Below are 10,510 nucleotides of genomic sequence, written 5' to 3'. Positions count from 1 at the left end.
CTTCAGGCGAGGAGCTGCTGCTGTCCCCTCCAGGTTGCTACTGAAGGGAACTGTCCCTCCAGGTCTCTCCCACAGGACTGATTTTTCTGGATGGCGGTGGAAGCGAGGCTCGGAGCTGACGCGTACCTTGTCCTCCTGATAAGAAGAGCTACCTGTGGCCCAAGGTGGTTTAATGCCTCTGATAATAATGCCTCTGATAATTCTTGCCCTTTGCCAGTCACTGGCCAGGAACTTGTGACAGTATTATTTTGCAATTCCTTCATTTAACACATATTTGTTAAACACCAACAATGTGCTAGGCGCTGGGGATACTGTAGTGAACAAACCGGGGGGTGGGGGGGAATACCCAATGACCCTGTCCTGATGGGGCTTGTATTCTAATGGGCAGAGAGGGAGACAGGCAAAAATATATTAAAACAAATATGTGTTGGGTGATTTTAGATGCTAAGAGAAAACTGAACAGAGGGAGGGGTGTGAGAGGGAGGGGTGGGGCATAATGTTTAGGTGCAGTGGTCTGGGGGGGCCTTTGTGATGTGAGGGCAAGAAGGCCCTGAGGCTGGGAACGTGAGCAGAGCCCAGGTGAGGTCCCAGGCCTGCTGCAGAGTGTGCACGGGGCACACCGGCCGGAGAGCAAAGGGGCCAGGTCACACAGGGCCCAGCAGGCCGAGGTGAAGTGTTTGGCTTTTACTTTGAAAGAGATGGGAGCTATGGAAGGCTTTAGAGCAGAGGAGTGATGTCTTCTGACCCAGGTTTGCATAGGATCCCCAGGACTGCAGTGTGGACAGGTGACCATAGCGGGGCTGGCACAGAAGGGACGAGAGCCACAAGAGGACAGTGGCTTAGGCTTGGGGTGGGTGGCGGTGGCAGTACGTTTGGGATATTTCCATTTCACCCTTCATTGTCCCCATCTGCAGATGCGCCTGTGCTCGTTATTGCTCTTACCGACCGCCCTCTTACCAAACGCCAACATTATGGATGAGCAGACCAAGGCTCCGAGGGTTTGAGGCTGCTTATCTGAGAGTCCGTGGCTGGTCAGTGGCAGAGCTGTCGTGCTCCAGGCCCCCGTGGGTCATTTGCAGGCAGGCACATTTGGCCAACGAAGAAAACAGATGGGAAGCTCAGAACAGGGGGCAGAGGTGGTGGGTGGGGAGGGCGAGTGCTCTGTAGCGTCTTAGGACAGGAGGCAGTGACGGCCAAGGTTCAAATCCTGCCTTGCACTTCCTCTCGAAGCCTCCCTTATCTGCACAATGGGGGCTGGGATAGGACCCACCTCATCAAATAGTTGTGACAATTAGATGCCTGGCATCAAACGAGCCTAATAAACACACTGAGAAGACAGCGCCCTCCCGAGAAGATGGTACAGCGAGGGGAGGTGTAACAGACCAGGTATGTGGCTGGCGGCGTGTCTTAGCTGGCCTCCTTCGATGACACTACACATCTCTGCTGGGAGGTGGGGAAAGAAAACTTTTCTTCTCCTGGGATTTTGAGAAGTGACTGATTAGAATGCAATGAACAGGCCTGTCAGGGTGCACATGCAACATACACAGTGACCTCGCCGTAAAGCCACAAATAAAGAACGATGCAAAATGTGCTTTGCGTCATTGCAGGGTTAGCGTGGAATAAAGTTGGCTGCTTGGAGACCATTTTAGGGGGTCTACTATTTTCTTAAAGGGAGGGCAATATTTACCGAAGTATTTTGGTAGAACCAAGAAGGGGCTTCTGTGTTCTGCAACCGCTGGGAAGATGCTGGTGGCAGACCCCCATAACACAACTCGCTAGCGTTTACAGCAGCTGTTGTGATTAAGTGGGAACCAAGCTACCGAAAAATCTACAACAAGAAGTCAGCACAGTAAGATCAAGAGACTATAAAGTAAACAATATAGAGAGAATGAAATGTAATTTATTTCCTTGGGGAAGCGATCTATACCGACAGCAGCGAGAGAGCGACTCCATTTCCATCCACGATAGGCTCTTGCAGTCAGTACATTGGAAAATTGAGAAATTGTGTCCACGATCTGAAACGCCAATGGGTGATAACTCACCAGCAGCTGAAGAGGTTGGCAGCCCATTTTGGGAAGGGAAAACTGAGGCTTAAGCAGTAGGGACGTGCGGCTTGCCTCACCCTTGCTGCGAACACATGACCCAGTGGACGGAGAAGCCCAGTGAATCTGTCCCCGGGGCAAAAGAAGACAAAAGGGCGACTCGAGTTTCACATGTGGCAGATTTTATTGCCTCCAAATTGTTGCCTGAGTGAGGATGGTGCCCCTTTCCAAGGGCTGCTTTTAAATAAAATGACCTGTTGCAGAAAGCAAGGTCCGGGCCCCAGGGCGGGGATCCCGCCAGCAGGGAGACAGGACACCTGTGCTCGGGAGCAGGAAAGTGACCTCTCAGTGCCAGACAGTGTGGAAGGACTGGGCATGATCCCTGGAGGATGACGGCCTTTGTTTAACATGCCAGGACCTGGATGTCAGCTCTCAAAGAGCCGTGTCACAGAGGTAGGTGGCTAGATCGGTTGCTTCTCACCTATCCAGACCTCGGCTGAAGTCCCTGATGTAGGCCACTCGTGAAAAGACATTTGTCTTCTTTACAAAACCCCTGGCCGCTTGGGCTTGGCCCGCAGCACAAAACAGAAAGGGTGAGGCATGTGGGCAGAATTGCCAGCGAAGTCTGTGTCTCTCCCCGCAGAGCACAGCCCGGCTCTGGGCCAGCTGAGCCGACCGTTTCTTTCCTGAGCATCAAGTTCGCATCTGCACAGCCCTGGACAGGAACAGGAAGAGGGTCCACACGCTCTTCTTTTTAAAATGACGTTGTTCCCCCTCAAACCCAAGGTGAGGCTCATCAGGTTTTGGGGGTGTGTCTCTATGTGTGTCCACCCCAAGAAACAATTCAATTTTGTGTGATACATTTTGCCACCTGCCAAGGGCACAGTGTACAATATATAAACTTAATGGAGGCTGAAAAATTATGAATGTAGTCACCTGTCTTTGGTCGAGTGGCAGTGTAGTCACAGAAAAATATCAGGGGACGTTGGTCATATACTTCTTTATTATTGGCTATTTGAAGGCATTTCGTCGTGGGCTGCTACATTTATTCCAACATTGGCATTACCAGAAGCAAAAGAGTCCTTTTTATGTGAGCAAAAGGCATAGGTAAAATGCCACTGAATACAGTTAACTTCAGCTTATTGGAATTTTTAGCAACCCTAATTATGGCTTAAATTATCTCTTTGGTGGTGTTTCTCAGAGTTCAGTCTCCTCCTGTATTTTATGAAAGAGCTCTGGCTGTTAACAAGGGTAGCTGGCATTTATTGAACAGCTATTAAGTGTCGGGCGGGGGTGCTGAGTGTTTTGTAACTCATGGAATGTTCACGATAGCTCTCAGAGGAAGACACAAGGATGACCCTGCTTTAGGAAACTGAGGCACAGAGAGGTTCAATCACAGCCATAAGAGGTCAGGAGGATAAAGGGCAGAGGTGGTATTTGAACAGTTTTGATCCAACTCGGAAGCTCTTGCCCTTACCCGGACTTCAAGCTGTGCTCCAAGCCAGCAACAACTGCTATTGTTTTTACTTCATCCTCTGCACCGTCTTAGGGGAGAGGTTGGAACAATTAGGAAATCCTTGGTGGTTATGAGCAAAGCTGTTATTGCCCAAGGGCAGCGGAGCTTGTTTGGTATAAGACCATTCTCTCAGAGGGAACTTAACACATGAACTTAAAAATTGAATTATGACAACGAGGGAATGAGAAGGGAAGGCCTGCTGCACGGAAGCATCCAGAAGAATCATTACAGGAATAGGGAACGAATTGCCTTGTCCACACCGGGTGAGAACATCCAAAGACCAGTCAGTGTCAGTGGTTGTGCCAAGGTCCACGCTGGTCTCACGGGAGCTGCGTTTAGAGCTCTTGCATCCTCAGCTGCTGGCTGGAGCGGTGAACAACTCGAGAGGAAACACAGACAGCGAGACGTGGAAGACAGGCCTTACCTTGCTCCAGTTTGGAGAAGGCAAATGGGAGCAGCAAGAATGCACCATTTTTACCATCAGGTTGGCAAAGAAGTTGAAAAAGATTTGGCAACATCCAAACGCTGGCATGGCAGTGAGGAAGTGGACAGTGTCCCAGATTGCTTGAGGCCGTGCAAATTGCTACACTCTTTGGGGAGTCTTCCGGCTGTATTTACTCCCAGTAAAAATACACGTTTATTAACAATATAAAAACAATCCTATTTTGGGGGGCTTTCTTTTACAGAAATGAAAGTGTCAGGACATAAGGATATATGGATAAGAATATTTATTGCACCCTTATTTAGAGGAGAAAAATACTAGAAACCACATGAGTGTTCAGGAATAAGGGAATAATTGGATACATTATGGCACAGGTGTTCTATGAAACATTATACAACCAATAAAAGAAGGAGTTAGATCTAGATATATAGGCCTAGAGGTGTATTTGTGATGAATTGTTAAGTGAAAAAAAGCAGATTGCTAGAATAATATGTGACACGATCCCATTTTTGTAAAAAGTTGAAAAACAATTCCCTTAGAAATGTGTGTTTAAATTATATTATTTGCACAGAGGAAGTAGAGTAAGAATTGACCACAATGTGTTAACTTTGGCGATCTCCGTGGGGCAGAGAGGACTCCCTTTTTCTGGGTATATTCCTATATTGTTTGACTTGCTTTCCTAGCATCTTGTGACTTTTGTTATTTGCAGCAAAAGAAATCCAATAAAGCTTAGGATAAAGGGGGAAGAACCCTCCAAGTGATGCGACTGGGTGCTGCTGCTTTCTGTTGTCTGGGGACGGACAGGTGACCGAGGTGTTTGAACTTATCGATCCCCACCTGTAGGGCAGGGCTCTGCGCTAAGAACTTTCCCCATGCTATCTATTGCTCTGGAAGGTCAATGCTAGGGAAGAAATGGGAGTGGCCTGCGGCTGAATGACGTGTTCAAGCCTGAGTGCTGCCGGGCAACAGAGCAGGGACTGAAACCCAGGTGTGTCCTACTCTGAAGCCACCACATTCTTAACTCCCACCGTACTCTCCCGCCCTGCAGCTGTGGCGGCTTCCTGTGGTTCCCCTCTGGTCGTATTTTAGCTTCCATTTCTCTGTGCCATTACGTTTGGTAACCATGAAAGGGAACTAAACTGTCATCCTCGGAGGAATATCTGGGGCTTGCGCAGAGTGGCATGTCTGTTTCCGTATGGGCAGCAGGCATTCTGTCAAAGGGGGAAACTGAGTCACAGGGTGTGGGCCATGAGCCCCCCCAGCACTGAGGACTGGACTTCGCAGCCCTGGTGCCCGCTGTTTCCTAGCAGTCAGTAGACGGTCTTTGTTTTCTTTGCCTCTCATCTTATCTCCCAAGGCCTCCCATCAACTCCCTTTGCTTTCTCTATTGAGTAAGAGCTCAGCCGATCTTTATCAGTCACCTCAACTGTGCAGAGACTCAAAGAGTTTCCTTGCTAGAAATGGCCGAAGCATGGCCCAGGCTGCCATCCTTTTCACCCGTGAGGAAACTGAGGCCCAGAGAGGTGGAGCGGCTTATATAAGATAACGAGGCTGCTCAGGGCCCCTCTGAGACCAGAACCCCAAGGGCCTGGGCCCTCGTTCTGTCCTCGGGTTGCCAGGGCAATGGCAATGCCACACTTCTGGCCTTTACTCTTCCACCCTGGGGATTTGGCTTTGACAGCCACGGAAATCTCCTCAGAGGAGGGTTTTTTTCGTTTGTCTTGTGTCGTTTATTTGCTGTTAGATTTACTTTTACAGTACCATTTGAGCGATTCTTTTGTTTTCAATTTTATTGATTTGTGTCATTCATAACTCATTGCATCGAATGGGTAATGTACATATTTGGGAAGGAAGAAAGGAAGGAAAGAAGGAGTAGAGCGACAAATAATTCCTTGTTTCACTCCTGTCTGTGATGTTACTAGTGTCTCCTTCACTTCCAAGGGCATCTCAATTCATAATCTACTTTTGAGGCTATCCTGTATTGATTAGTATACATAGTGCTAACTCATTATTTTTAATGGCTACATGGGATTAAATTATGTTGCAAACTACTCCCGAAATGATGGACTTGTAGGTTGCTTTCAGTATTTGGTCTGCAAACAGCACTGCAGTTCATGTCCTTGTTCTATGGGTCTTTATACATGTGCACAAGCACTTCTGGAGAATAAACTCCTAGAAGTGGCACTGCTGGGTCAGGGAGCATGTGCATTACAAATGCTGATATTCTCCAGATTGACACCCAAAGCTGTGGTGCTCACTTACAGCCCCAATGACAGTGTGTAAGAATTCTGCTTCCCTCCACATTAGCCTAAGCTTTTCAAGTATTGTCAATACTTATGATGGCTTTCGTTTCTGTTTTTCTTATGATGAAGTATCTTAGTGTTTCTTGGGCTGCTATAACAAATTGTCATAGACTTGGTGGCTTAAACAATAGATATGTATTTCTCACAGTTCCAGAAGTTGGGGAGTCCAAGATCAAGGGTCTGGATGATTTGGTTCCTGGCAAGAGCCCTCTTCCTGGTTTTGTCTTTGCTTGGGGAGCAATCCCTCTCGTTGTCCTGTCTTATAAGGGCACTAATCTTATCATGAGGGCTCCACCCTCAGGACCTGATTACCTGCCAAAGTCCCCACCTCCAAATACCATCACCCTGGGGACTGGGGTTTCAACGTAGGAATTTCAGGGGGACCCAGACATTCAATCCACAGCAATGACTGACATCGAGCATCTCTTAATATACTTAAAAGCCACGTGTCTTTCCTATTGTCTAAACTGTCTGTCCTTTGCCCATTTTTCTATTAAGTTGCTCTGGGAGACTTTTAGTGTAGGATGAAGGCCTCCTGGGATGTAAACCCACCTACATATGATGGACTGTCACACTGCCTCATTGCTCAGGCCTAAGTACCTAAGTACTACGCATGCTGATAAAGTGCTTGGCTTTTCTTCCTAAACACTGTCACCAGTACCTTCTCAATAGGAATGCACAACACTGGCCTGAGGTCAGTGGGTCAGCAATTAGGATCCCTTTTTCGGAGAGTAGGAAATGAGGCTCAGAGAATTAAGCCACAGTAGTCCCACCTTATCTGCCGGGGATGCATTCCAAGACCCCCAGTGGGTGCCTGAAATCGCAGATAGTATTAAGCCCTATAGATACTATGTTTTTCCTATAAGTACATACCTATGATAAAGTTTAATTTAGGAATTAGTCACAGGAAGACATTAACAACAATAACTAATAGTAAGACAGAGAGCAACTATAACAATATGCCCTAATTAAAGTTAAGGAATGTGGTCTCTCTCTGATAACGGATCTGATAACCACGTTGACAGCATGCACAGCCTGGACCACAGACAATGGGATGATTCACGTCCTGGGCAGGATGGAATGGGGGACAAGAGGTTTTATCGTACTACTCAGATCAGTGTGCAATTTAAAACTTATGAATTGTTTCTTTTTGGAATTTTCCATGTACTATTTTTCAGGCTGTGGTTGATGGCGGGTAACTAAAACTGCAGGTAAGGAGGGACTACTGTATGGGTCAATGGAACACAAGCAGAGTTGCCCAAGCCAGCTACAGGCATCTGCTCATGGAACCTTCTGGATACAGCCTTGTGCTTTGACGCTAGATACACCCGGTTTGAGCTATTAACTGGAGAGCTTGGAGATGTCACTGCAGTTCGGAGACTGGAGGTATTATAGTCTAAGGACAATAACAGTATCTGGTTGTTCTGAGGGTTATGTGAAATAATGTATGGATATTCATCTTAACAATGTTACTGGGTTATAACAGTATCAGCCACGACAATACACATGGCGCTCATGTGTTTTGCTTTAGCAGTTATTTGTGGTAGGTCAGAAGCTCAAATTAACAGGGGTAAGACTTCTCTCCTTTTGTTACACTCCATGCTTCCCCTGTTGGGGGCTTGTTGGTGAAAAAGTGGTTCTGTCCTCCCCACCTTTGTAGGGAACAAAAGCCGCGAGTGCTGCGAGAGCCTGTCCATACTGGCTCTCCTCTGGACTTTCAGACCGTATGCTGTCAGGAAATGTGTATTACTGAAGCCTTATTACGGGGAGCCAAGAAGGAGGGTCTGCTCCCAACACAGCCCTAGTACAGTGCCTGGCAGTGAGAACGCATTCTGGTGCACAGCAAGAGCTCAGGAAAGATTTATGGAATAAAGGGATGAGGGCACACTGTGCTTAGGAGTGAGGGTTCAAAAGCATCTGGATTCTGCATAGCGCCTCTTACACAGTAAGCGCTCCCCTTAACTATCGCTGGGCAAGGCTTATTAAATCTAGCGCAAGAGCTAGGCTTCCCTGTGCAAGGGTGCACCGGTTCGAATTCTGCCTCCTCTTCTCCCCAGCTGTGTGACCCGGGCAAGTGGCTTAATCTCTTTGTGCTTTAGTTTTCTCATCTGCAAAACGAGGACAGCGTAGTGCGACCTCCACGAGACGCTCCCCAGAGCACTTGGATGGGCTGCCTGGCCCACAAGGAGCCCCCGCCACGCCAGCCAGGCTGCGTCGGTTGGGGGCACACGCGAGGGGACCCGAGCTTCTCGCTCCGGTCGACACCGGCGTTCCCAGGACACACGGTCGTGCCCCACAAAGATCTGTGTCCCCAGGGGGCGGGGCGCGGTGCCCGCGCTGGGCAGCCCACGGCAGCCACGGGTCGGTCGGCCGCCGCCCGCCGGGGAGCTGAGCCGTCGGCACTTCTTTCTCTCCCTCCCTCTCTCTCTCGCTGCCCGAGATCTGGCCGCGAGCAGCTCAGCAGCGCCGCCCGTGTGCCGCCGCCGCCGTCGCGCCGCCGCCGCTCCGACCCCTCCCCCGCCTGCTCCTCGCCCCCCCGCGCGGCCGGCGCCCGTCACGTGACGCGGCACCAGCCAATGGCGGGCCGAGCCGCGGTCGGCGGCCGCCATTGCTGTCAGAGTGAGCGAGCCCGGGGAGGGAGGAGAAGCGAGGCTGACTGGGGAGGAGGGGGGGGTGGGGGAGGAAGAGGAAGGAGGGGACGTCGCTCGGCTGCCGGGGTCGCCCGCTGGCTTCGTCCGCACCCCCCCCTTCGCGAGTTCGCGCTCCGCGGCGGCGGCGGCTCCGAGGCGGCGGCGGCGGCTCCGGGGCTCGCCTCCCTTCACGCGCCGGCGGGGGCCGAGGGGGAGTCGGTGGCTGGAGATAAACAAGGCGGCGGCGGCGGCGGCGGCTGAGGAACAGGGAAGGCGGAGGCGGCGGCCGGCCCGCAGCGCCAGCCCGGGAGGCAGCGGCGGCCCCGAGAGGCGGGGAGGGCGCCGGGCCGCGCGGACAGCGCCCCCCGCTGCCTCCGGAGCCGCGGGAGCCGCCGCCGCCGCCCGAGCAGGAAGGAGCCCCGCGGCCGCCGCGGACCCCCCCGCCGGCCCGGGCCCGCCGCCCCCGGCGCGGCGTCGCCGCGGCGCCTCCCGCCCGCTCGCCGGCCCTCGCGCCCTCCCCGGGCGGCGGCGGCGGCGGCCCGGCCGCCCCGCGCTCCCCGGCGAGGCGCCGCCACCCGGCCCGGCCTCGCCTCGGACGCCTCGCTCCGACATGCCCCGCTCTGGCGGCCGGGCTCGCGGAGGATCATGACTGCGGCAGCGAACTGGGTGGCGAACGGGGCGAGCCTGGAGGATTGTCACTCCAACCTCTTCTCGCTGGTGAGTAGCGGGGCCGCGGGGAGGGGGGCCGTATCGGGGGGGGGGTCCTCGACCTCCGCCGCCGACCTCCGCCGCCGACCAACTTTCTCCTCAGCCGCCGGGACTTCGCCCCTCCCTCGCCTCTCCCCGCCGTTCGCCTCTTGCCGATTCTCCCCCTTTTGGATCGTCTCTCCCTCGCCTTGGATTCCATCCAGTGTTTATTTGGCTCTTTAAAAATCGTTTGTGAGCGCGGCGCTCGGCGTGGAATTTGCATGTGGAAGTCTCAGCGCTGCCGATTCTGGGTCGCACTTCGAACGCCCACCCTCGGTTGCGATCACACCCCCCTTCCCCTCCCCTTTCCCCCCCTTTTTTCCCCTAAATGTGAAAGTCTTTGCCTGTGCTGCCCGCGCCTGCGATAAGCAGCCTTCTTCCCCCCCCCCCCCCTTGTCGGATCGGCTGTCTGCCCGCCCGCCTTTTGAATTTTTTAAAAAATTCCATAATGACACCTGCAATTTCGCCCGAAAACAGTTGATTGAATGCGATTGTGTCAGTAAAGGACTCTTGCACCCGAAGCTCCCGCGATTGTAAACATCGACAGCCGCCTGCCTCTCGGGGCTTACTACGCTGGAGAGCCGTAAAGCCATTGCACCGAGCCGACGGAAGGTGGAGAAAGCTTTTTCTTCTTTCTCTCCTCCTCTGTCTTTTAAAAACTGTTTTCTCTATCCTAACAACGAATCCACACACACACAAAAAAGCAACAAGCTGGGCGGTTTGATAACATCGCTTTTATCTGCCTTCGCCTCTCTCGCGCTCTGTCTCTGATAATTGACAACTTTTCCTTCGGATTTGAATTGCCTGCCTTAATCTTGAAGCAGTTAGGG

General features: G+C 51.9%; 1 protein-coding gene across 2 annotated transcripts in view; it reads left to right on the top strand.

Moving 5' to 3' along the window:
• The first annotated feature begins 9,449 nt into the window (after window positions 1-9,449).
• MED13L (mediator complex subunit 13L) overlaps window positions 9,450-10,510 on the top strand; it is a 261,135-nt gene continuing 260,074 nt past the window's right edge. For both annotated transcript variants that reach the window (XM_036013872.1, XM_028527247.2), the window contains exon 1: window positions 9,450-9,650. In XM_036013872.1, coding sequence (XP_035869765.1) covers window positions 9,579-9,650 — 72 coding nt within the window. In that variant the 5' untranslated portion in view covers window positions 9,450-9,578. The remainder of the gene's footprint in view (window positions 9,651-10,510) is intronic.

The sequence above is a fragment of the Phyllostomus discolor genome, chromosome 13, assembly GCF_004126475.2.
Source record: "Phyllostomus discolor isolate MPI-MPIP mPhyDis1 chromosome 13, mPhyDis1.pri.v3, whole genome shotgun sequence".
NCBI classification, from domain to species: Eukaryota; Metazoa; Chordata; class Mammalia; order Chiroptera; family Phyllostomidae; genus Phyllostomus; species Phyllostomus discolor.
This window is presented reverse-complemented; position numbering and strand designations above follow the sequence as displayed.